This window comes from Triturus cristatus, chromosome 3_2 (assembly GCF_964204655.1).
Source record: "Triturus cristatus chromosome 3_2, aTriCri1.1, whole genome shotgun sequence".
NCBI classification, from domain to species: domain Eukaryota; kingdom Metazoa; phylum Chordata; class Amphibia; order Caudata; family Salamandridae; genus Triturus; species Triturus cristatus.
This window is the reverse complement of record NC_140584.1, coordinates 725,895,414-725,923,207: the sequence shown is the minus strand read 5'-3', so window position 1 is coordinate 725,923,207 and position 27,794 is coordinate 725,895,414. Positions and strand designations below refer to the sequence as shown.

General features: G+C 41.9%; 1 protein-coding gene across 1 annotated transcript in view; it reads right to left on the bottom strand.

The window, feature by feature from the left end:
- The window catches only part of TMEFF2 (transmembrane protein with EGF like and two follistatin like domains 2), an 826,595-nt gene that overhangs the window by 728,109 nt on the left and 70,692 nt on the right, over nt 1–27,794 (bottom strand). Inside the window, exons 3-4 of the mRNA XM_085648776.1 lie at nt 26,967–27,096; nt 4,891–4,917 (exon numbers count right to left, since the gene is read on the bottom strand). Coding sequence (XP_085504902.1) covers nt 4,891–4,917; nt 26,967–27,096 — 157 coding nt within the window. The remainder of the gene's footprint in view (nt 1–4,890; nt 4,918–26,966; nt 27,097–27,794) is intronic.

The window sequence follows — 27,794 nt, the reverse complement described above, 5'->3', positions numbered from 1 at the left end:
AAATTGTGGAGCTGGTGCAGGTCAGAATGGCACACAAGAGCAATTGTGAGATTTGAAAGTAGCAAAAGAAAGTGCATGCTCCAACCCAGATACAGCAATGGATGTTATGCTAGCACTCCTCTGCTTTAGGACAAGGCAGCTTGCCAAAACCCGGACAAGGTGCAAAATGTTTGGCCTCATGTTACAACGTGGTGGCATGGTTTAGGCCACTGTGTACTACAGCAGTATGTGCACATTGCAGTACAAATCCTCCCTGAGCCAGCAATATCACAGATTCCAATACAGGAAAATGTCCAATCATCATTACATACTCATAAAAAAAAGTGATTACAAGCTGCAACAAGACAGACACTACGAAACTTTTCTCAGTCATTCCAAAGGAATTCATTGACATGTGCTGCTTACAGACTTTGTGCTGCTTGTCGGACTTTGACATAGGTTACATATAAAAAGTAAACTAGATTCAAAGCAATGAAAGAGGTTAGAAGAAAGACAATAAGCAAATAACCCACCGCCAAATGTAAATTCCAAAGAGGAAGGCCATAAGCATTTAAGACAAAGGACTATTTTAATTTAGACTTAACTAGCCAGCCACGAACTGCAAGTCAGTCTGTAAGACACAAAGGTTGCGGTCTATTAGGAGGCATGTAGAGCACATAGGTATGTTTGAAATATTTACTGAGCAGAAGTAATATTTATCCAGCATTTGGAAGTTCCAAAGATGCACCTGCTTTGATGCTTGAATTGACCAAAATCTGCTATGACACAATAGAGAAACAGAGAAAATAAAATTATATCCTCTCCTCTCCATCTTAGATTCATTATTAGAACTCTGTTTATTGCAAGCTTATGTGAATATAGTAAGATGGTAGTTGGCAAATAATGGATACTGATTGAATAACTCCTCTTGAGCTCTGCAATGCCAATATATTCACAGATTCTTACATGAACATATACCCAATCAATGTGAACAAGGAGAGAGGAAGACAGAGTCCAGACCTTATCGGAAGGGATCCCTAGAATTGCTCAGCATACCTGAATATCGGATGTATAAGACTAGTTTATATAACAAATAAACTGAGATCCAGCTAGTTTATTTAGGCATTCCTGCAACAGCAACTATTCCAGCAGTGCACCCGCAACAGCACATATCTTTGTGGTATGCGCTTTGGGGTATTTAGAAATATGGTAGCAGTATGGCTGTCTTTTTGAAGAACCTCCATCTGGCTGCAAACTCAGACAGCAACCCAAAAATCCAGTTTGACTAAAACCGCTATCGTTCAAACTCAAAGATCAATTTACTCCACATCATGGACATGGGGGTTTTGGAAACAGTTATATCCCAATGCAAAAGGGAAAAACTAATATTAAGGCAGATATCCAATAAACAAAGTTAACTCACAAATGTGCATACGTTAAAAATCGACCAAAACGAGCGGGGTTTGTTTTAGGCCTAGTAACTCGACCTGATTGAAGTTATTTTACATTCATAGCATTCAATTCTTGCGTTTCTCTGAATGTTGTAACAAGTGATAAGTGGACCCGTGGAGAAGAATGACAGACTTTAAACCCCTATATGGAAATGTGACTGAATTATAGTCTTGGCAAGAGACTAGAGGAAGCGTATAAGTGGAACTGTTTTTCATTGTTGTAAAACAAATAAGAATTCTTTGTGTACACTATGACCTCATCAAGAACCTAAATTGCATGCAACCTTGTAAGACCTCTGCGTGCACTGAGGTCAGTGAACACTGTTTTCATTGATTTTAGAACATCATTTTTTTCACAGAATCATGTCTGAGGTATTTTTGGCACATCCCTCATACATTTGAATAACGGAAAATGATGGCATTGGTATGCTATTAAAATTAATTTGCTTTGATAACCTCAAATAATTTGCTAGTTGTAGAGAAGTGTGCCTCCTAGCAGAAACAACTATATACTAACAATTTATATTGAACCATCTGAAGGCCACCAGAAGACTGCATAATGTTAATAGAGAAATGAATTAGCTTTATTGTAGGGCTGTTTAATCCTTTCCTATTAGAAAAATCATAAACTAAAACAAGCATTGGCGAAGTAGAAAACGTTGCCTGAGAAATAGGTAAAAGATATCATGATAACTATAATCTATATCAAACTGGAACACCCTTAGCGATGCTTAGTAGGCTTAAGCTATGAACATCCAATAATCATCTTTTCACTGAGCGATAGCACAGTAAAGATATTAGGCAGGGTTGTGTTTTCTCGCCTTAAATTCAGGTTGAAAGAAATTCTCTTTTGGGCAAGTATATCTTTGCTAGGCGCTTCCCACTGTACCTCGGCTTTATAGACCTGTCAACTGCATTTGATTGTGCCAATCAAACCAAGTTGTGGCTACTCTTGATGGATATAGAGGTTGGAGTTTCTTTGGTAAGCTTTCTACATACTCTTCATGTTAAATTGTCAGCCAGAGTTTGTCATGGTATTATGGGTGAACTTACTAACTCTTTTGATTTATCTCCAGGGGTACGCCAGGGTTGTATCCTGGCCCCATTTTTATTTACTCTTATATATCCATGACCTTATCTCCTGTTTAGGCAATGTCTCTGTTGATGTTCTGGTGATGGGGAAGACCCACATTCCAGCAGTATTATATGCTGATTGCGTGTGTTTTTTGGCCTGTACACCAAATGCTCTTCGCAAACTTGTAAGGTCTTTTGTATCTTGCATGGGGAAATTGGAGCTAGTCGCCAACTTCAGCAAATCCCATATTATGGCTTACGGCCAGGCACATTTATATTGTATTGAGTCTATCACTGTTTTCTTTCTGATGTGGGATCACTTTTTCTGCCACTTTCATATTGGCAGTGTGTGTTTACTTTGCACACTGAACACATGTTTAATTCATTTTCCTACTGCTCAGTTCTTAATTATACTATGTCCTGCGGTAATTGTTTATTTAAATTCGCCTCTGTCTAATTGTTATACATGGTCATGTTCTTTTCTCCTTCTATATAGATGTATGGTTGCTTTTCACATTCATTATGTTTAGGATACACTTGTGGTATCTTGTAAACATCTCATTTGTTCTTAATACAGAATCCTTCTTAGACACTGTTCTGAATAGCTACTAGTACCCCTCTTCACTTAGATCTATAGTTTGCTTCTGTGGTTTTTATACAAAAATAGTTTCATTCACCCTAATGTTTCACCAGTGTCCTCTTCTTCCCTAAGAAGGGTGGTACTTAGAGGCTCTTTAGGACCTAAAGTAAGTAAATAGACCTGGAAGTAGTAGTAGTGACGAGGGAGTCATTCTAAAATTAAATGCAGAACTCTGACAAATCAAGACTAGGCCTGAAAACAGACAAGTGTAAATAGAGTACTTTTCTAAACCCACTAAAACTACAATTTGTAACAAGATTCTTAGATTTTTTTTTTAAATGCAGCGTTCTTTCAAAAATTATGCAATGCCTTTAGTAAAATTCGAGTACATCTAATACGGTAGCCAAAGATTAAAATAAAAAGTCCAACAGATCTCTTGAAATGCCCAATGCTCACAGTTCGTTTTAACAAATAATGACACAGAAATAAAAGTTACATGGAATCAAATAAGAAACATTCTATTTAATAAGACGTACACAATACACTTTATGAACACAAAATGGACTTCGAGCGTCAATAAACACATCATTACAATACATTTGGCAAAACAAACCAGGTTACTTGAACAGGCAGAGCACTACAGCGTAAAGAAGAGAAAAGTTCATATTAACTGAAACACTCTCAGAGAGCAAACTTATGGCATAGCGTAGTATTGTGTGGCCATGTCAATTACTTCAAACAGTGTTGGCGACAAAAAATACGATTTTGAGAATGTTTTTTTATTTAGCTGTAGGGGAAAGGTATTGCATAAATGACGCACATGTTCCCCACAGCTTCTTGCACTATTTCACTCAAATAAGGGCTTGTCTTTTTCTGTTGATGGTGAGGCAGAGCTCTGTGCGTTATTTAAGATCAGAGGCGTCTAAGTGTGCTTTCCGTCCCAATTAAAATAGATTGATTCATCCAATTAAAAAGATGATCCAGCCAAGGAAAAGAATGGGACGCGCACTTATCTTTCTCACAGTGTTTTGGTGTCACTTGCATAGATAGGGGCACCGAAGGACAGATGCGCTCGGGGAATTCTAATATCGTAACGTTTAGTGACGGTTCATCTTCGTTTGCCATATGTATGCAAAAAACGCAATCTATAAAATATACACCCACCACATGTATCCTTTTCACCCTCCAATATTAAATCGCAAACAAGGAAAAAGGCCAGTTTTGTTAAATGCTTCTTCCTCTTCCAGAAACCACCAGAAAACTGATTCCAAGATAAATATATCAAATACTATACAACTGGCCAATAAAATAAGCTGAATACAGCATTGACTAAATAAAGAATTAATGACATTATTAGACTGGAGAAATAGCAGAAGACCTCTTGCAGTTCTGCAGACATCAGCTTAACCGATCAGGTCTTATGGAGGAACCCTAGCATTCAGCCTGTCATTAAAAAAGGGTTACCTCACATTTGCATTTTATGGAAAATTACCAAATTATTCCACTGACTGCTCACTTTGTGCTAAACACCTACCCGATGGTATATTTGAACAGACATTTGTACATTCAAACACTGGGAATGTTTTCCCCGAGGATATGGTGATAAACCCAAGTCTAGAATAACAAAACGATTTTCTTTTTCAAATAATAGTGTCTTATGGAATTTCCTGGCAGCCTCGTAAAATTACTATTCGCTATTGTCAGAGAGAGCTCATCGGTACGTTGAAGAGATACAGAGGCATAATCATAACGCACACAGATAACAAACCACATTGGTTTAAGCTGAGCTATTAAAATGTCTCCTACCTCCATCCCCAGATCCCGATCCCGCATCTGCAACAAGAAGAAAATACAATTTGTATTCACATGTATGAACTCATTCCATACGCATTGATGAGGCACTGATACGTTCCACACTGTTACTGTTCCATGTTACAAGTTACAAGGATGGCTGTGGTTGTTGAAGAAACTGAATGGATCTAATCTGGACATGTTCCATTCAGGCTGGCTTCCCCATGCGTAAATGTCTGCCCGCAGCTGCACAGCAATGCTAAAGGCTTTCATGGAATTTATGAAAATAGCTGTAAACCTTTGGCACTGAATCCTTCTTAAGGATGTTGAATTGCTGATACACAGGGTGTGGTGATTACTAGGTGCAGAATTCTCTCCCGTTTACAGTTTTGAACCCTTTAAATGAGGGATATACAAATGAATCTCTATTTGAGGACTGATTTATGAAGGTTTTCACCCATTTCAGACACTTTTCTCGTTTCGACTGGTTTTTCCTAGTGACATTTTAAAGGCTGGGAATGGCCAAATGTGCCTTTTTTTCCCTGCAAAATGTGCAATTTAAATTTGAGCAGAAATTCACGTTTCTGAGTGAATCAGGATGAGAAATGGACTTGTAATGAGTCCATAGGTCTGGTAGAAGAATGTGGTATTAGTGCCATGCAGAAAAACACGTATATTAAAGCAGAATCCTGTAGGATAGTACAGTGAGTTAAATGTCTGTCGCTGCTATCTGTGTGTGCATAATGAGAAGATCACACATTCAACTCCCTATAGATCTGACAAAGCCCACCATATTTCTGAAGTTGATAACAGGAGCATGGTTAGATTTTCTAATACTAATTCTTGGGAATACCCTGTAGTGAAGGCTCAGATTGTCTGAGCCAATCCAATGGCTAGGACTAATGCCAACACCTCCTGATTGCCTTTTTTCCAAGTTAAAAAAACATCAATAATATGGACATGAAGCATACATGGACTGTTGTTTTTTGTGTGTTTTTTTTCGTTACCTATATGTAGGTGCTGTTACTGGGAGGACCAATGACAGCCAGTTTACCTCCCTTTCTAGGGTCCTTCAGCCGGGATCCATATCTGTTGAATACACACCTAACTGCATTCTCACCAGTAATCACACTTTGAAGAAGGTGATGATGCTTATTTAGAGGATTAGAAAACTTTCATAGCCATCATTATGTAAGGAAATATTATAACTCAATTTTAAATTCCAAAGAGGATGGTGACTCCACACTGAAATGTTGCTGTTACCCAATGAGCCCGTTGTGATGAAAATGCAACAGAACTTCAGGAATAATATCAATAGGTGGATGGCTGCAGATAACTGCTAGTGAAGAGCTCAGTTGAACGGCTCAAAGACCGAGCTAATCAAGAATGGTTTAGGGTAACTTCTCTTCCCACGTCTAAACTCTTTGGAAATTATTTTCCTAAATATAAGTGAAAAAATATTAATGCCCACATCAAAACAATGATGCATAGCTCTTTCTATGAACTGCCCCAATTAATGCACCTCGTCTTACTTCTGCTTAGAGCATAGAAGTCTAGTTTTTGGTGCCATCAACTTTCATGCAGAGGTCCCGGTTTATCAAATCTGTGTTATATGTTTATCAAATTTGTACTCCAGAAAGACTGAAATACATCTGTATGACTTAGTGTTCACATAAAAGGGACAACATCTATGCAGCTAGAGACCTCTGAGCCACCTCCCAGGGTGTCAACAAATACAGTTTAACATTGTCAGCTTCACATGTCAGTGATGACACAAACTTCACCTGCTTCTCTAGTTAATAGAATCAAAACGTTCATCCCAACCAGTAACCTCAGGAGCCTATATTGCGAGCACCTGATATCCCCTTGCTATAAACTGAACTCAAGGCAAGGCAGGGCCTTTTCCACCTATGGCCATTAGCTTTGGAATCCAGTGCCTACTGAACTTCGCCAAGCCCAATCTTTGCAAGGCTTTAAAAAACCTCAGGATTTTTTTTTTTTTATAAGTTCCAACAAGCACCGTACCAAGAGACACCTTTGAGGGTATTGAGCAAGTAAAAAATTAAATGTGGAAGTAAATCAATGTATTACGCATATGTAGTTATATAAATATACATATGTATATAGTAAGGATTGTGTTTCCATAGGAAATAACTTTGGCACCTTTTGACAAATCTTTATGAAACTTTCCAAAAAATTATCTTTCACCTCAGCTTCTACCTGGAAACTTTTGAGGTGATCCATCAAGCAGGGGCCAAGAAAAAGTGAGGCTCCCAAATGCGTTTTCTCATTCATTTTTCCATAGGAAATTGAGACACAGCTACAGCCCAAAAGGCTGAACAACTTTACACCAAATTTGGTAGAAAGCTAGATCTTGGTCCAGAAGGTGTACTATTCAGTAGTCAAAGTCAAACCTCTCTTTATTAGAATGTCAAAGACAATCACAAAAGATAAAAATAAAGGAATTCTAAAAACATACATATGGCAATCATTAGTAGCAATATGAAAATACGTTAACTAGAGATCAAGACTTATCCAATAAAACACAGCTGCCTTAAGAAAACTGATCACTCTAAAAAAGACATCGCTACTTGGCAATGATTGAAGAAACCTAAAGGCGACTCTACATTGTTTAAAATTGTAAGATTTACAAAGAAGTAATAGATAACATATTCTAAAAGGTTTATACAATGTGCAAAATATCAGGTGAAAACATTTTGATAGGCGCATTTCTTATCAGGGGAAATCACAACATAGGAGATGTAATACCCTCCCTGAGTTTTAACAGTAGAACTCTTTCCCAATTATTGGTCACATATGTTAAATAAGGCTCTAGAACAGCATTTATCAAAACGGAATAGTTAAATACAAGTGATTTGCTAATTTGTAGATGCTCCAGTTCAGTACAACATTTATCCAGAAACAATAGCTTCACAATGGTCTTATTAGCCTTACATACAGATGCAGGAGTACCAAACAAACTAGATTTGTCCAGAGTAACAAAAGTATGTTTAACATAAGTCAGCCACCGAATATCCAAGCCCTGAGCACACTGTATACAGTCGGTGAGAATGTTGTGAGAAAAAAAGGTCTTGTGATTATTTCAAGCCTGTTTAGGCAGGGAGAGTGTCGTGGATGGTAATCGCAGTAGCATAAAAAAACAAGCATTGGCATAGCCAATAGGTCTTGCCTTTGGGACCATGTAAGTAAAAAAAAAACTGAAATATAAGACTTTACATTTACATTTACTTCGTATTTCGGATGCAGTAAATGTAAACGTGAAGTCTTACACTTCAGTTTTTTTTTTTTACTTACAAGGTCCCAAAGGCGAGACCTATTGGCTATGCCAATGTTTGTTTATTTAAAGTTCAATCACAAGAAAACTCCACAAGATGTGTGGAGGGGGGAACTAGAGGCGTGGGGTTCTAGGAGCAGCAGCCTCCAATATTAAATGTTCATCACAAAAGAGCTGCTCCTAGTGTTAGGAGCAGCTCTTTTGTGATGAACATGTTTATTTAAAGTGACTTTCAAAATGTTTTTAAAATGTACCTCAATGTAAAGAGCTGATATGAACCCGCAACTGTATTTTTTCTGGCATGTTTAAAGAACTGAAAAAGTTACAAGTTAGCTCGTTGACAGTTCAAAAAACTTGTTTAATATATTCAGCTTTTCCATCAGAAAAAGTGAACATCTTGAGCATACTGCTTTGCTTTATAAACCGGATTTATGTTTTTATTTTGATCATGTAAAAGTTGGATTTCATTACCACCTACAGACCACAGGGTCATGTTTTAAAGCAGTGTCAGTGAAAAGTGGAGTCTCCTTTTGCCTCTGAACTGCGCTCTGTTTGGCAAGTTCCTCCTCATGTCCTTTCCCTTTGATCGGTAATTGCGCTGGTATCAAATTCAAATACAATAAGCACGGCGTCTATTTCACCCTCACATCAATGCATATTGTTTTCAATCCCGGAACAAGCTGGTAAAGTGCATTTAATGGCAGATCTCCAGGAAGATTCATGACCTGTTGATTGCTGGCTGGTGGAAAATGAGTATGGCGTTTATTTTGATAGACGTCTTTGTTGACTGTGGTTAAACACAGTGTGTTTGAGCGAGGTTTCAAGTTACTTATGTTCCATTACAGGAATAACGTGACAAATGACCTTTACATTGTAATAATACATGTGGAAATACGTGTTTATTGATACACATTTGCAAAAAACATGTTTTCGAGCGAGAGAGAGTTAGTGTCTAAAAAAACAAGTGCTCGCGCTCACAAGCGGGGGAAAATGGGAGACACACAAAGCGTTTCCCTTGCGGGAGCGAGCCAGGGGCACCAGGTGTTTGCAAGTTAATTACAAACATAGGTTGTCAAAGCTCGCTCGCGTAAGGAAATCGCCAAACGTGCAAGTGTTGCCATTGAACGTAATGGAACGCGTGCACGTTTTAAGGGCGAAAATTGAATCAATTGCAAAAGGTCTTTTTTCCTATGCAGCACATGCGCGCTGCATAGGCGAGACCTAACAGGCTGGGTGGCATGAGCAGCTCCATCTCCATTTTAGGCAAAAAGGAGGTGGAAAAAACTTACATGTGGAAAAGTAAGAAAAATAGCAAAAAATAGCTAATTAAAAAATAAAGTGAATATTAAAAGAGGTCTACTCTGAGTTTAAATTATTTATTTGTGATTTTAGTGTTACACTAATCACAGTATAGTGCTGCATAAACACAAGCACGAACTTGCGTAGAGTGCGTTGCCGTAGTCGTCTGCTGATGAGTGTGTGGTTGACCGTCTTTCTGGCCTCAGTGAGGATCCATCTGAAAGGTTTTTGAAGCAGGCAAAGAGTGGCTCATTGTGACTGAGAAGTCCAGTATGATGCAGAGGTTTAGTGTGTGGTCTGTAGGTGTGGGGGGGGTTCCTAACATGGTGGGCCACCATTGAGTATTCCTAAGCGGAGGTGTTGTGTCCCGGGATGAGGACTTTGGTCTTGTCTGAGTTGAGCTGAGGCAACTGTCTCTCATACTGCGCCCACGCATGAAACATCAGCATCATACTTGACTCCTCACTCATGATGACCCACCAGATCAACGTCATCTCCTCATCATGTTTCCACACTCTTTGCCTGCTTTGAAAGACCTTCAGATAGATCCCCGCTGAGACCAGAAAGACATTCACCCGCTCACTCCTCAGCATCAGACTTGACTACTGTAATGCACACTATGCAGGATTCACCCAGAAACTCCTCAGGAAACTACAGAACGTTCAGAACGCCGCAGGCAGACTGGTCCTCAACATCCCCCACTGCAGCCACATCTCTGAACACCTGCGAGAACTCCACTGGCTCCCAGTCAACAAAAGAGTCACGTTCAAGCTCCTCACAAACGCCTACAATGCCCTCCACAATGCTGGGCCAGCATACCTGAATCACTGCATATCGTTCCACGTATCCACCAGACATCTCCGCACTGCCAAACTGGCCCTTGCCCCTGTTCCTTGGATCCACAAGACTTGGACCAGAAGAAAATCCTTCTCCTACCTTGCCACCAAAACCTGGAACACCCTGCGTCTCCACATCAGGCTATCCCCGTCGCTGACCCAATTCAGGAAGGATCTAAATACCTGGCTCTTTGACTGAACCTCAGTGCCCATCACAACCTACAGCTCCTCCCACCCCCAGCGCCTTGAGACTTTCACAGGTGAGTAGTCAGGTTTAAAAAACACCAATTGATTGAAGTACCAAATCCTACCACTGAGCACTAATGTGTGAAACAGAGTTCTTGGTTGAGGTGGGGGAAACACTTCTCAAACAACAGCCACAACCCTTGTCAGGGCAAACCACAAAGAGGCACTATATTAATCTGTGCTTAACTCTCTGGTAGCTTGGGAAAAACACACAAAAACACAAGAAAGATCCCACACCAATTGAGTACAATTTAATAAATCATTTGACACAGAAATTATAAATATCCAATCAGTAGAACTGGAGATATGCAATTTAAAAGATTTCAAGTGACTATAGAGCATACAGCCACAAATCTCCACTTGTGATTATGTGGATGTGCAAGTGAAAGTCACAAGTTCAGTCCAAATGATTTGTAGTGTAGGCCAGATACAGGAACCAGGTTAGTCACGCTGAAAAAGTTACCTTCTAAAGTCTAGCATGAAGAATCCAGTTTGTATTGAGAAGACTGCGAGGAGAAGGAATTGTTGTGGATGGTTGTCCCTGTAGTGCGAAGAGCAGGGCGGGTGTCACAGAGGGTAATCGCTGTAGTGCAAAGATCTTGTCGGGCACTGCAGATGGTCACTGCTTGAGCTTTGCGTTGGTGATCAACCCAATCTGTTGATTGCTGGGCGTCACTGGTGGTCGATGTAGTGAGAAGAGTGGGTTCATCGGAGCTTCGATTTGGCGATCTGCACGGGTGGCAAGATCTTGGCACCCACAGGCCTGTTCCCAGTCACAAAGAGCCCAAATCTTCAAGATTCCTCATTTTCTACAAGCAGGAGCTCAACTGGTGCTACAACAAAGGTCTAGGACTTTGGAGACACCTCTTGAGGATTAAAACTCACTCAATCGGAGGCCAGCAGGTTTAGGCAGATCCAGTTGCAGATCCAGGCATGCCCAGTTGCAGCAGGTTAGCTGGGCAGTTGCAGAGGGGTTTCTGGAGCTTGTTGTGTCCCTTTAGGTCAGAAGAGGAAGTCAATCAGTTCACCCTTGGAGTCACTTCAGCTTAGGATGAAGGGAGTAGGTCCAGTCTTCCTTCTCAGCCACCAGGGCAGGCCTCAAGCACTAGGGCAGTAGGACGTCCTTCTTCTGTAGTATCTACAGGTCCTCAAGTGGACTGAAGTGGGGGTCTGACGGTCTCATTTTTATAACTGGTGCACACTTAGTATGAGAAGCTTCTGGAGTTTTCCCCCTACAGAGGTGTCTGGAATTTCCTGCGTCCCTGTCCTGATCCCAGACTGTCTGGGGGTGCAATAGGTTAGTGTGAAGTCCTTTGTGTGTGAGCTGAGCCAGTGCTTTTGAATTGCCTGTGTGGTAGGTGCCAGCTCTGCCCCCCTATCAAGTTTGAGATGGACAATCCTGCCAACAACCAGACCCTCCTTTGTGATAATGTCTGGGAGGAATACACAAAAACCATCTACACCTAGTCTTGTGACCCAGGAAACAGGCTGTGGGCCCCAAATGCTTTGGACAAGAAAATGCAACTTTCTACAAGAGACATTTTCAGAATTGTGAAGTAAAATCGGACTTCACCATTAAAGAGGGTTTTACATTACAATTCTCAGGCAGCAAACATGACTTTCCTACCTTAAGGGGCTACTTAAGTGGGTGGCACAATAAGTGCTGAAGGCCCACTAGCAGCATTTAATTTGCCAGCCCTAAGTATATGGTATACCATTTTACTAGGGACTTACAAGTAAATTAAATAGGCCAATCAGGTGTAAGCCAATTTTACTGTGTTTTAGAGAGTGAGCACAAGTTCTTCAGTACTGATTAGCAGTGGTAAAGTGCAGAGTCCTGAGATCAACAACAACAAATTCAGCAAAATAGGAGGGTAGAAGGGAAAAATGTTTGCAAATGTGTCGTCAATGCATGTGAGTGAATATGAGACAGTTAGTTACCATCTCTTTGGTCATAGTTAAATATCCGGCTGAGAGATTGGTAAAATGGTACTGTGCATGACTGACATTGTCACACAATAGCAAACTCATGATGAAAATAGGGTTTGCCTGATTGACATTGTTTGGGTGAATTAGGAAATGTTGTGTATGAAAAAAATACAATTTACAGTGTTAGGATGAATTAAGAAAATAGTTAGCAAAGGCAAAAACAAGTGACAGTGAGTGAAATAAATAGTGGCTTGTCTTCAGCTGCTTTGTTCAGAAGTGTTGTGATATTAAAAACATGTCAATATTAGTAACAAAGTGTAAATATTTGTACAAGTCGCTTTAACAAATGGTCTTCACTGAACAGCACATCAAAAATACAGAGTTCACAGGCACTAAAAGGAGTGCAGCTTTACACACAAAATTGTTTTTTACATAGAAAATGGGTGATCGCCCATTGTGTGAAATTTCTAGTATGGTTTGAAAATATAACAGCATGTGGGGGAAGTGACAAAATGTGATTTGTACATGTAATCGTCGACCATCATGTACTAGTCAACTGTGCAAAAAGTGGTTGGATTTGCCTAATTCATTCTTCGTACCTGTCATCGGATAATCTTGGCTTGATTATCATATAGTGAGAAAATTCCATTAAAACAGTCACCTTACTCCTTTACAATGCTATCCTGAGAGTGTTGGGGTACTTATTTGGTCAAAGAATTTTGTTATGTGCTCATGATCAGTTTTACTGTCTCATGTCATTGAAGTGCACCTACCTGAGACAATCTGAAGTTGTAGCCTGCCTCTGGCGACCAGCAGCCAATGAATTAAATATGGAGCTCGAAAAAGGCCCTTCCTAGTGAATTATGGGTCAGGTGGACCTTCATGTCCCATCTCAAATACAGCCACTGGATTCCAACGTGCTTTTCCTACACCTTCTTACTCACCTCAGGAGAACAAGGGCACGATTCACAAAGAGCCTCCACAGTCGTGGCAGAGGCTCTGCACATGGGCGGAATCTCCGCTATGAAAAACTGTAGTGCAGAGATTCTGCCCCGAGTGCAGAGTCTCTGCCACAACTCCGGGGGCTGTTTGTGAATTGGGCCCCAAATTAGTATATGGTGTGCAGGGCTTGGAAATTCTTACCACACCTTACAGACTTCCTGATTGTTTGGCCTTGGATACAACACAAGATGAAGGTGTGGAATGGCCTGACAGTGGAGGCGCCCATCCCCACAAATGTTCCTTGTTAGTGTGGAATGTGGCCAGAATTAAAAGGAAAATCTAGGACCACTCGTGGACTGAGTTTGTGAGTTCCAACTTGATTTTATGCCTACAGGATCATGGTCTATCCTGCCTGCCCATATCAATGGGGTTAGCAAATTCCATCTACCAGCACTTCATACCTCTCTGGGCACTCAAAAGGGGGGTTGGCCATCTACATTTCAACCATGGTTAATGCTAAAGTCTTTCTATTGTACGCAGACAATGCAGTCATCATGGGTTGTATACCGGTAGCTCTGCTGCATCTCCTGAACACCTTTGCCTCCTTTATGGAGGGGCTAGATATAAAGAGTAACACTAGTAATATTTTAGTAATGTCCTGCGGTCATAGGTTTGACCCGAGGCCAGTTTTTAATCTCCAGACAGCCCCTCTTAAGGATGTGGCTAACTTTAACTATTTGGGGGTAACCTTTAATGGCAGCAGTTCCTGGACGCCACAAAAAGGTAACAGAAATTACCAGATTGCAAGGAGTATTAATGCAGTTTTCTCCTTTGCTGGAAAAGTGGGCAAAAGATCACTTACTCACATGTTGGTCATTTATCGTGCTAAATGTGCTGATATGGCCATGGCCACCTACGGCACAGGGGCATGGGGCTCTCAGGCGTTAATGCCATTACAGACTACTGAAAATAAATATATACAAAACACCTTTTGGGTTTACCACCATCCACCTCCTTGTTTATTTCACACAGGGCACTAGGGCTTATGTACCTTGAGGATGTTTTAAGGACTTGTCATTTGTTATTGTAGCGCAGAATCTGGGTGAGTAGGCTCTTTTCCTAAACAGATTGTGTATCAAGGACTGCCTGTCTCTGTCACAGTCCTTAGATATTCCTTGCTTGAGAGGTGTTAGGAACCTGACACTGGCCATGGAGAGGCAGGACCAATTTGAAGAGCCCCTGCGACTCCTGCCCAATATTTCAAGAAGACACGGAGGGATTCATGTTGCATTTTCTGGGAGAAAGAAAGATGGGCCAGGGTGTCTGCACTTCCCTCTGCTACCCAATATCTGCACCTTGATACCTCAAGGGGCATGCAATCTTTTCACACATTTAATACACAGCACTATATGTTCTTTATTCTAGTTAGGGTTTGTCTCAACATATTTCATAGATAAGTCATCTTCCCCCAGTGTAATGACTGGTTGCATAATCTAGTGCCTTGCCTGCGCAATTAGGTGTCAGTCCAAAGCCCTTTACATGTGGCGTTCTTTTCCCCTCTTTATGCTCCTCAAAGATCCAACAACTGTTGCAAAAGTTTCTAAAGGACAGAAAAAGCGTTAGGGTGGCAGAATCCAAGAGTACAGCATATGATGGACGACAAAGGGGTAAATTAATGTGCAAGAGTTGCGACTCTCCTAATGAAAGGTCCCATGGCAAATGCATAAAGCATCTAATATGGAATGCTCTGTCATTAGATGCCAGTATAGGCCATAACAGAGCAGTAGTTAAATTAAGGGCAGGAAGACTAAAAATGCGCTGAGTGGCTGCATTCTGGATGATCTGAAGACAATGAATCATGGTTCATGGGATGCCCAGTGCATTGCCATAATTTGAAATAGGAAGAAAGGGACAGCATAACAGTGTGTGATCAGTCAACTGGGGAAAGAAAAACGATTTGCCAAGAATAGAGATTTAGAAAAAATTGGTACATTAATCACAATTCATTTGGTCAGTGAAGCAAAACTGTCAAAAAGTAGGCCTACATTTTGTATGCATTATGAAGTGAACCACGCTCAGGAGTCTACTTGTTAGAGGACTAGAGGGTGATATGATCACTGATAACCAATATTTTTATTTTATGGGAGCTACACAACAGGAGCCCTTAACATATTTACTGAAAGGTGTACGGCTATGTGAAGAGCCCTGATTGACCTCACAGTAAAAAATGTTCATTGGCAGAGCGATAGGGCAGAAGATAAACAGTGTAAGACATTTCTAACAAAACAGATTTGAGCCAGGCTAGAGCAGTGGCAGAGTTACATATTAGAGACAAATGGCTGAGAAGCATCGGATGGACACTGTCTCAAATGCTGCTAAGAGATCAAGGACACCTCTGTTAGAATGAAGAGCACTGTGAGGTGGAGAAGGATCTTTCAGAGAAATAGGAAGAGAACTATTTGGGGCATGATCTTTAATCGTTTGAGCAGTGATAGCAGAAAGAAGGACAGCCAACAATAGCAAATATGACAAAAAATTATCAGTTCTTGTGGTTGAGCTTATGTGATGAAATTGAAGATGTGACAAATGGTAGTCTCAGTGGAGGGTATAGCTTGAAGCCAGATTTAAATTAGTTAATTTAATTCTGGGCAGTGAGAAATAAGGCGAGACAGTTAAAAACTAATTTTTCCAAACTTTTGGTCAACAAAGGACATTATGAGACTGGATGACAGTTAGCTGGTTTGAAGGGCCAGCTATGGATTTTTTGAGTAAGGTTAGAACAATTGAAGATTTTGTATACTAATTATTCTTGATTAGTTAGATTTAAAAATTGCTGACTAGGACTGCTCCTTATCGTCATTACTATTGTGAGCAACATGACTGTGAATTGTTTGACTAACAAACCTTATAGGATTATTCTAAATATTATCTGATACTAAATCACAGTAGAAAATCCAATCTAAGTGTCCTATTGTAAGTCCTTCAAGTTTTCCTTTTTTTGCACTATGATTTCACATTTAGCATCACTGCCCTCTTTTGCTAATTCTTTTAACACAAGGAGTCAGGCTTTACACCAGTTAGGGTTACTGGGACTTAAGTATAAGTGCCAAGAAACAATTCTGAAATCAAGCAGAACTAGAGAACAGAAATTAGAGTCAGGAATAAAGCACACCTATCATCTGAGACAGCTGTTCATGCATTTCAAGCATGGCATGCTCTTATATTGAAGGACAAACACAGTGTTAGCAAAACATAAAAATGCATGCGACGGGCACCATTCAGTAACAGTTTTGTATGGATACACAGTATGAACAGGAATGTTACCACATTAAAGACAGGCATTGTGTTGAGAACAGTTGGCTGCACCATGCATATATGGATGAATATATTGCCAACTATATTGAATCTATAGCTTGATATTTTAGGATGAAGTGGGAAAAGAAAAGCTGACTAGTTGTTATAAACTAAAATGAAGAACACTAAGGCTTAAGCTCCTGCCAGCAATGGCATGGACTATAAAGGGATTTAATCAGGATTTGAGTGAAACGAAATAACTTGAACCATTGATCCATGCTGTACTGTATGTTAGTAGTTGTAAGGTCAAAATAGGGCTTTTCAGTTTGACTCCACCTAGAAATTTATCATTTTTCACAGAACCTCTGCTACAATATTGCTCCTGATCCTTTCACTTGCCATTCCTTTGATCATACTTTTTATTACAAAAGACCATGCTTATCAGAAGCAACAGTGGCTATCCATTTGTGCATATAATGTAAATACCACTTGGTACTGAATAATTCAAATCACATAATGTATTTATTATGAAATTCTGAAATGCTAGCCGGAAAAATCCCAAGATTCTACAGAACAAATGATTCCTTTCTTTGCTTTTCAGAATTGTCATCTAATACTGCTGCAGCATTGTATAAGTAGTACAAAATAAACCAGAAGAGCAGACAGGGGGACTTTAAGTACATATGAAGCATTTTATATCTAACATTTCAAATTTAGAATCGTAATGGCAAATGCAGAAGGCTGCTATCATCATTGGCTGGATTACAGTGCAAATTAGGTATTACTTATTGCCATTTGGTTTACATGTAGGGAAAGAAAATGTGATGATAAAGGGAGTGAATGAAAACAGGTCACAGAGAACATAAGAAAACTGCTTCCATGGGGTTAACTCTCTGCTTGGAGCAAATGTTGACTTTCTTGGAATTCTCAAAGAAGGCTCAGAATTTAAGGACTAAACAAATGTGTAGCTGAATTAAATAGGTGTAATCTCATCAATACTACCCTGCATGTGCAAATATAATGTACATGTGCATTTGCTATGTTTAGTTATCTTTTCCCTCTCCACAGGGAAACACATGTTCCCCTACACGCATAGCCATTTTATCTTGACAGGTGTTAACCTTTCCCTATTTTCAGTAGGGGAAATTTCCTGCAAAGGCTTTTAAAAACTCACAAACATATGCGTTTATGCGCTCACAACATTTTACAGATATCTCCGTCCTGGAACTTCTGTAGCCCCACACAATCAGAATTGCACTCAAGTGTGGATAATTCCTTTTCCGATTTCAAAATCCCACTAGTTTGAACACACTTACCTTCTCGATAATGTGATCCTCTTTGTCATGATATTTGGTAGCATTGTGTTTCTATCATCCAGAATTTGACATACAGCCATATTTGTGTGACGAAATTGCATTGAGGTGTGAAACGATTTTTGTGCATCTCTATTCCAAACATCTTAAATGTATTAGCCAACACTTACTTGTGGTGATGAATACATTAACTAGCAATTCTGAAACTAGCAAGTAACCACGTTGTTACCACTATGTTGCTCTTCCTGATCCCAGTTCTAATATATGAGTGTATATGAAGCAGTAACAATGGCAATTAACCCAAACACAGACAATCGAAGAGAGGCCACCCGGGCAAAGTAATAGCAGTCAAGGTGAGTGAAACAAGAATCACAGAGCAACAGCCCAAAGAGCAGACCCACAATGCCTTGCCAAAACAAAGAAACTAAGGTCAGGTGAAATGCAATAGAAGCCCTAGGAGAAGCCATGGCAGTACTCAGAAACCACAAGAAGAGACACAAAAATGGCTGCACCCAAAGAGAAGACAAGGAACGTTGGAATGACCCAGTAAATGGCTGAAAGAGCAAGACAATTGTGAAAGGTACTGAAGGAGACAAATGCCCTAAAGTACAGAACGACCAATGGAACTCAAAGAGCAAACAACGGCCAACACAACAACAACCTTGGAAGCAGCAGAAAACGTAAGGGTATATTACGCAGAAGAAAGGCAGCAACTCAGTACTAATGCCAGACTGGCAGTAACAAGTCCAACCTGTAAATAATTGGAAATGAAAGACAGCACAGAAGGGAACAGCAACAGCATCAGAGATGGACCTCTTTGGGGAAATCGATTGACCCAAGTTGTCAGAAAAGGCAGCAGCTCCAGAACAAGTCACCGCTTCCTGAATGAGAACAGCAAAATAGAGTCCCCAACCAAAGTCTTCTGATACAATCAACTGTTTGCTCAAAACAAAAAGGAAATATGAACCAGAGAGCACAGAATCTCCAGAACATCGTAGGTCTAAATCCAGGAGGACCAACAGTTAAGGGACAGCAGCGCTATTCATGCTGTCATCAAGTAAGTATTGCTAAAGCAGGAGAAAGGGTTAAGCCATCTTATCTCAAATTCGAAATTAAAAGATGATGGCATATCTTATTTCCTCCAAGATTATCGGGTGTGGGACAACACTCTCAAACATATAGAGGGATAACATTCCGGAATGTATCTCCAAAGAGGAAGCCATTTTGCTTCAGCAATGTCTTCTCCAAGTACGTCTCCTCAAAACATTATATGTTGCGGTTTTGAGGTAGAGAGTGTGGAGAGCAGTAATGAGTACAAAAAGGATATAGTACCCCTGGAAATGCCCATTCATTTAACAAATTGCTCAGTGGTGGGTCAGATCTCATATGGCAGCCATTATGGCTTCGAAGTGTAGTGACCACTGTCACAGTGTATAATGGTAATGCTCTGCGTCTAGAAAATGTAAGTTCCTCTTGCAATGTTTAAAAGTCAAGATATCCCAGGTTTTTTTTTAATAATCTTTATTCGTTTTCCATCCATCATACCATACAGCTGTATATACCTCATATTGAAGTGCAAAACATAGATGATCTCCATTTGCATGTTTGTGCCCACTAGATGGGGTGGCAAATTGCCACTCACGACATTACTCCCAAACGATGACAGCGTCAAGTCATTACAAAGATTAACAACCAATATTACTGTACATAACTATATTGAAACTCAATGCAAAAGAGAAAAAGAAGAGAGAAATACAAAGAAAACCTTTAAACTTGATACCACCATGCTAGTGTGCCTATTCTATAAGTGTCATATGTATATAGACGCTTAATATACCGCCACTAAAGAGTGCAAACTGGTGGGGTCCTGTTGTATTGGGTGCAATTATGGGAACAGAATAAGGAGGAGGGTACGCTGCCCAAGTGCTGCATTACATATAGGTGCGGTCTGGTCAGGCCATTTGTGTGGGACAGTTATACCTAAGTGCCATGCCAAAGCGTCTGTGCGTATGTCCCCTCTTCCCTGTCACTGGCTTATCTAAGCGTGGGTGTTCAGGGTATCATGGTTACAGTAGTCCGGTGGTGCAGCAGTGTTTATGCCTTATCCCCCATAGTCGTTCAGGTCCCTAAGTCTTGCTTCTATGATAGTCACAAAGTGTTGCCAGTCCGCAGGTTGGGTCCTAGCCATTGGGGGTGGGGGCTGCGCTGTCGATGTGTCATGTTCAGCTACTAGGCCACGTCGAAGGGCCAGCAACCAGTGTCTTATGGAGGGGCCAGTCGGGGATTTCCAGGCCATCACTAGAGAACGTTTGCCCAGCATCAGTGTCAAGTCAATAAATTTGTTAAGGTTCTTCCGTTTCACATTTCTCTTAGTAATGCCTAGCAGGTAATGCGCCCCTTGAATTGGAGACTTGGTTCCCGTTGCCGCCTCCAGTATGTCGGAGATCCTCCCCCAGTATGCTAGAATGTGGGAGCACGTCCAGACCATATACAAGAAATTAGCGTTCGTGTCGTAGCACCTGGGCCAAATATCTATGGAGGTCGGCTATATTTGCACCAGCCTGTGCGGGGATAAGTATTTGTGGTGCAGATAATTGAATTGCGTGAATTTCAAATGGGCATTAATTGAGATTGTCTTGGGGCTTCTGATGCATTGTTGCCATTGCTTATCTGTGATTTCAGTAGAGAGCGCCGCTGTCCAATACACACGCAGTGGAGACAATGAGGGGGCTGTGTCTGCTCTAAGTGAAGTATATATGGCCGTGATGGCCTTCCTACCTGACCCATGCGTCAGTAGTGTCCGTGAAGTTTCGGAAGTAGGTGGAACCGAGCTTATGTCCCCCCAGATGTGTGTTGCCTGTTGTGTCAATATCACATATAGAAGGAATGTTCCGGGAGCCACCCCATAGTCGTCCCTCAAAGTGTCAAAGCCACACAAGGTAGAGTCTACGAATAAGTCTCCCCATGTTGTCAATCCAGCTGCCTGTCAGTCGGCCAGTTCCGGGTGTTTTAAATAGGTGTATGATCCTGGAAGCATCTCGATGGGGAGGTCTGGGGCATACGGAGTAGAGCGGCGTTTGGGTATCATGTAGCGTGAACAGGCGCTGCCTGCTGCCCGTAGCAGAGTAAAACCCTCTGTTCTCTGGAGCGGAGTTATTGTACCTGATAGCCATTCAATTAGTTCAGGTCATGCTAGCGATATTGCCCACGTGTCTAGTTCAGCTAGATTTGTCTTTGCAAGCCAGCGCCTGGGCCATTGAAGCTGGGTGGCTTCATAATATATCTCATTGTTGAAGTTATCCCAGTTATGGAAGATATCAGATTGAGTAATGCACCCCCTTCCCTCCAGGCATTAAAGGGGCCAGAGGGAATGCTGGATTGTAGTGCAGTGGTGTATACGGAGATGAGAAAGTAGTCCACCCCGTTGTTTTAACCACCTCATACCAAACTTTGAATCATTTTTGTTGGGGTGTTAAGGTATGCATTGGGTGGGCGATCTGCCTTTGGCTTCCATAATACATCCAAAATAACTCGCTCCACTATCGTCCTGGCCATATGCAATCAGTGCTTATCTGACTCGCGAAGCGACCATTCTGAAATGACACGTAATTGAGTTGCTTTATAGTAGAGGTGGAAATCTGGGAGGGCTAGGCCACGAGAGTCTTTGGGAAGCCAAAGCAGCTTAAATGGTAAGCAGACCCTGCGATTCTGCCAGATGAAACATGTAAGTAAGGTGCGCAGAGTAGGTAAAAATTTCCGATCTACTTCCATGGGAAGGCTTTGCAACAGGTATAAAACCCTGGGCAGTACTGACATATTTATGGCATGGATATGTCCAACCCAAGAAAGAATATAATAGAAGTGGTGGAAAGTTTGCTCAATATTGGTCTCCTAGTTTGGGGGTGATGTCAATACTGAGATTATTGATCTATTTCCTGACCCAATGGAAGGGTGTTGAGGCCAGCAGGGTCTCCATATCTACTTTAGGCAGTGTAAAAAATTAGGTACAAATGATTTAGTTACGTTTAATTGTAAAGCCTGCCGCAACTTCAAATTGGTGTAATCCCCTCAGGAGCACTGTTTGGGAGGGTAGGGGATTAATGAGCATTAAGAGCACATCATCAGCAAATACAGAAATCTTATTAGCCACAGAGCCAAAGGTGATTCCCTTGATATCGGATGTGGACTGTATTCCTAGGGTTTAAATACTGTGCACAAAGAGTGTTGCGTCCCCCTCTCCAGCTAAATGAGATTTGAACCCAAGACTCTAGACCTAGGTGTTGCATAGTTAGCTTGAATCATTGTTATGAATCGATCACAGAAGCCATAGCATTTAAGAGTGAGAAATAGGAATGGATAGTCTACCTGATCGATTGCATTCACAGCATCGAGATTTAGCAGTATTGTGGATATTCTTTTGTTTGTGGCCATTAGACGAAGCATTTTCCTCAAATTATCATGTGTCTGTTTTCCCTTTATAAACCGGATTGATCCGGGTAGATCAAATCCGGTAGATCAAATCCGGCATCAAGTAATCCAGTCTGAAGGCCAGGATCTTAGAATGAAGCTTGACGTCCAGATTCAATAGCATAATAGGTCTATTTGAACCACACGAATGAGGATCTTTTACCGTCTATGGGATCATCAAAATCAGGGTATAACAGCTCCCACCTCTGCTATGTAGTTTGCATGGAGGTCAAGTTGGGGTTCAAGTCAAAATTGACGGTATTATAGAAGTGGGCTGTGAGGCCATGCGGCCCTGAGATTTGTGGAGCTTCCAGCCTGTTATCGCCAAACAGACTTCGTCTTCACTAATAGGATCACCCAGTCTTTCATTTTTGGGGGAATCACATGGTGTGGGAGCTCTACATAATCAAAGTAGTCAAGCTGGGCTTGAACGGTGGTATGGTCATCTGTTTAGAGCCGCTTGTAAAAGTCGACGAATATTTGGGCCTTCTCCGTGTCAGAGCTCGTGAGGTCACCTGTCATTTGCTTAATGTTTGCAATATATTCTCTCACTTGACCATGAGTTGTCTCACTAGCTGGGATCTGACCATATTGCACTGGTTGTAGAATGTGCGCTTAAGGCAAAGCATTGAAAGATCTGCCCTGTTGATATAAATAGCATTAAGTTCCCCCACCTTGGCTGTAACTTCCCACTGCAGGATAAGGGTTGGTTGTTCCTTATGTGTCAGCTCCAATGTGTGCAGTTCTGTTTCAAGTGCTAGAATTTTTTCGCTCTCTGCCTGTTCCGAGCTGCCACCAAGGAAACACATTTCCCTCTAAGCACTACCTGACATGCATCAAAAGAGGGAGTAGTGTCCCCAGTGTTATTTATTCGAAAATTACTATATGGCTTTCCTCATGTTGTCTCTCAAGAAGCGATATTTGGAGAGGGAGCTACGGAAGACCAACGGCGATATCTCAGTGGGGCATGTCCACAATCCAGTGTTGCCACCACCCGGGCATGATCAGAAATAGTGATTGGGTGGATAGTCGTGGTCAGGAGGGATTGGCTAAGAAATATATAATCCTGCCTAGAGCAAGTATGGTGTGAGTGGGAGAAAAATGTATAATCGCGGGAGTTGGGATGAAGTGTACGCCATGCGTCTATTAGCCAGCGTACATGTATTGCTTGCTTCAACGCTTTGGGAAGCTCCCTTTGGGTAGGCCTCGGCCAAATTCGGCAAGCTCCGTGTAAATTCAGCTATGCAGAACTCCATTAAGTGACAAAAATCTCTGTCAAGCTACACAGAGTTCCACAAGCGGGGGAGCGCAGTACCTCGAGCCGTTGAGGCAGATTTTTTGTGTCGGGTGTTTGTCCCATGCTGTAAAATCAGGCAAATGTCTTAACGCGCAGCACAAGAGAGCTCAACTTCTTTCTGCTGCTCGAGTAGAAGTTCTACTCAAGCGGCAGCTTCCTTAATGCAAACGGAAGGTTTATTAGTGGTAGCGACCATCCGCTACCGCCCGAGTTGAGAAATCTCAATGGGAAGCAGCCTAGCATTGGCTTTTCCTTGCTTGCCCTTGCCAATTTATCGTTGGTGAGCGTGAGCAGGGAAACTCTGCGAGCTACGCGAAGTGCGAAAAAGTCCTCAAACCACATGAACAGTGCGAGTTTACCACCCGGGCCCCCCAATGGGTGACCTGTGGGGGGGGGGGGGGGAGTGCTGTCAGCGTTCGAGTTCCATGTGAGTATGAAATCCCCCATTAAATATCATAACCTCTCAAAAACACCTCAGCTATGATAAAATGGAGTGCACAAACGAGGCTTGATTAGTGTTAGTGGTGTGAATAGATGCAAAAGTGGATAATCTACCTGTGAGGTAGCTCTTTACTAGTACAATCCTTCCTTCCTTGTCTGTTTTGTACCCCTGTGGTTGAAATTAGGTTGACGTATGGAACACAATCTTCACACTTATGTTTCGTGGAGGCTGAGGATTTATACATCATTGGATAAGATTTATGCCATAATCTGTGATCCTCATTACGCTCAAAGTGTGTCTCTTGAAGTGTAACTACATCATAGTGTTAGTCAAGTACAGATTTCCATAACGTGTGGTGTTTTGTTGGGAAATTCAGGCCTTTATTATTCCAGTGAGTGTAGTAATTACCATGGTATGTCACCCCACGGTATCTGCTCCATGAACCTCCTCTTTCAGCCCCTTTAAGAGGAATGCTCTCTCCGTCGCCCTCCCTTTGGAGTCTGTTGTAGTCTGTGTCGCACTCTCCTCACCCCCCCATGCCACTAGGAAAATCTGCCCTCCATGCATCCAAACCCTGAGAATCTGGAATTTTAAAACAGAAATAAGCGGGACAACAGATGCCAGTTTTAACATACAGTGAAAATTAATTTGCATCCTGATAGGTGACTTGGTCTTAAACAGCAAATGCATCTGCATTGAAGCACATTCAGTTGAGGAAATGTGAAAGCAATAGACATTATCAATCAACAGTAAGAAATAGAAAAGAAACTAGGAGGAGAAGGCCCCATAAAAAATTACAAGCATTTCGCTGAACATCCAGTGTTTTCTTCGCAGGCCCATTCATGGGAGAACCATTTGCACTGCTAGATAGGCGCCACCGCCCAACTTCTTAAGAAGCCATGACACCAAACTCCGGTTTTGAAAATGAGATGCACAGTTACAGTGATTCAACATTTCTTGTGTTGGCATAGGTGGCGTTGGTCGAGCCAGATGTTCATGTTTGGAGTTCTGTTGGTACTATTCCTCGAGGTCTCCTGGCCATCTCCGAACTGCTGGTGATTCGGGGCAGGAATGTCCAAGAGAGCCAGGGCTTCTAAGAGGTCTATCACATGGGGTGAATGATTGTGAAATTGGAAGGCTAGTCCAAATGGGTATGTCCAACAGTATTTCATGTGCTCTCTTCTCAGTTTATCAGTCACTGATCTGAAGTGTTTGGCAAATGTGGCAGAAGCTATGTCCTGGAGAAGCAAACAAGTAGCCTTTGGAAGGTGTACGTCCCGGCCTTCTGCGCCACCTGAAGGATAGCTTCCTTAACCTTGAAGCAATGAAGTTTGACCAGCACCTCACGAGGACATTTTCTTTCACCAGGTGATTGTAGAGCTACACAGTGGACCCTGTCTAGTTAGACCTTTGGTGGCACTTCCGCCAGCAGCTCTGAAAATATGTTAGTTACGAAGACCTCTAGGCCCGAGCCCTTCGCTCCTTCCTCCAGGTCTTAGATACATTTATTATTGGGCCTTGACCTGTTCTCCAGATCTTACTTTTTCAAAATGGATACTTTGAGCTGCGTGTGTAGAGAGTTTGTGTGGTCCTCCATCTGGCCGGCAAAGCATTTGAGCTCGAGGATGTTAGCGTCTAAAACCACCACCCTGGTCCCCACTGAATCCAGTTTGGCTCGTTCTCACATTTCTTGCAGTGTCATGTATGGTGGAAAGCCCTGGCTTAGCACTGAGCCATGTAGATACTCCAACTCAAAGCCACAGTGTCTCTGTTGCTGTGAGGGAGTGATCCCTGGTTTGATGTAATCCTGCTTGTGATGCTGGGTGATGCCACTTATAAAAATCAGGGGCGGCAGCATGGTCTCTATTTCAGGGGAGTTCTCAACCTGCTTTCTCCATCCTCCATCTTAGGGTCAGGCACTGAGAGGCTGGCAGCTTGAGGGAGTGCGTACACCCACTAATTAATGAGGCTGCCTAAGCGCCCCACAATGGGTAAGAGATGCCACCATCCAGCCGTGCAATTAGCAAGGAGTCGATAGAGGCACCAAGAAAAAAAGCGCCTGTCCTCAGTCCTCTCACACAGCCATCTTGGGGCCAGGCACATGGCCCACGCTGCCGCAATCTGAGGGCAAATGGCTTTGGGAGGCCCCAAGTGCTGATGTAGGGGGACCCCTCACCTGGAGCCACCACCTTGTCCGCCTTAGTTCCTACGGGGTGCACTCAGTCCAAATCTGCCCCCCATCAGGCAGGCTGCGCAGGCCATGCAGGCTGAGCGCCGTCCCCCCGGCTGTGCACCGCCCCACTCACTGATGATCCAGAAGGTTGTGAGGGGTTCCCCGCCATGGCGATGGTGGGCATGCGGTCTTGGCAGAATGTGGTGCCTACCCTTGAGTTGCTGTACAGGGTTCTCAGTAAGCTACAGTGCTGATGCGCCCTACCAACCCGTCACGCTGATCACATGCCTCTACAGGCCTATGGAGTGTCCGTTGCCATCCTCCATCTTAGGGGCATAAAAATCAAAGGCACTGTGTGCCAACTTTGTTCCCCAGAGCAGGCATCAGTGCTGTGGCAGGGAAATTGGATATGTTGCATAGTCATTCCTTAACTTTGATGCTGGATGCAGCAGAGCCTTAGTAGATCACATGCTCTCGACCATCTTGGCTGGCCCTGCCCTTTAAATATTTTTTTCCAGTTAATGATTCACAAAAATATCTCTAGGCATTGACACTTACCAGTTACACATGATCCCTCAGAAACCACTAGTATTTCACTCTGTTGTCTGCAGGCCGCTTCCCGTAAACTGCACTTGTTTCGAAAAGTCACACCGTTGGAACCACAAACTGGCACGTAGTCATTGTGACACTAATAAAAAAATATAAAGGTTATACATAGTGAGGCTACATATTCACAACAGGACATTAAAAATGGTGCAGCAATCAGTAATGACACACTTCACATGCTGCTTCTCATCCTACCCACATAGCCCTTAATTAAATAATTGTAGAAACATTCCACCTAATACGTCTCATCCTACCCACATAGCTCCTAATTAAAAAAGTAAAGAAACTTTCCACATAATACTTTTCATCCTACCCCCATAGCTACTAATTAAAAAAGTAAAGAAACTTTACACATAATACTTCTCATCCTACCCAGATAGCCCTTAATTATTGAAGAAAGCATAACAATAACAAGGAGTATATTCATACATTGATTTTCCTGCTAAATGCTGACCTCTTTCCTGTCTGTGCCTCTCTCCACCAGAAAAATGTATGATGCAGCATCTGTGCTTAAGGTGCCATTTATCTCTTAGGCGTATCTTGCTAAAGACCATCATTGTTATTTCTAAAGTATTTTATTAGTTGTATATGATATTTAATAAAGCTTTCTCTCTAACACAGGGTAGAATGCACTTATGTCACAGTGTTTCTGTACCCCAATATCGCTAGCAATCGACACAGGGCCAACCACCACTTTGAAAACTAATTAACTAATGCCCCATAATGTTGCCACTCCCCTGCCTCTAACTTATACCATAGTTATCGTGGAAGGATACAACA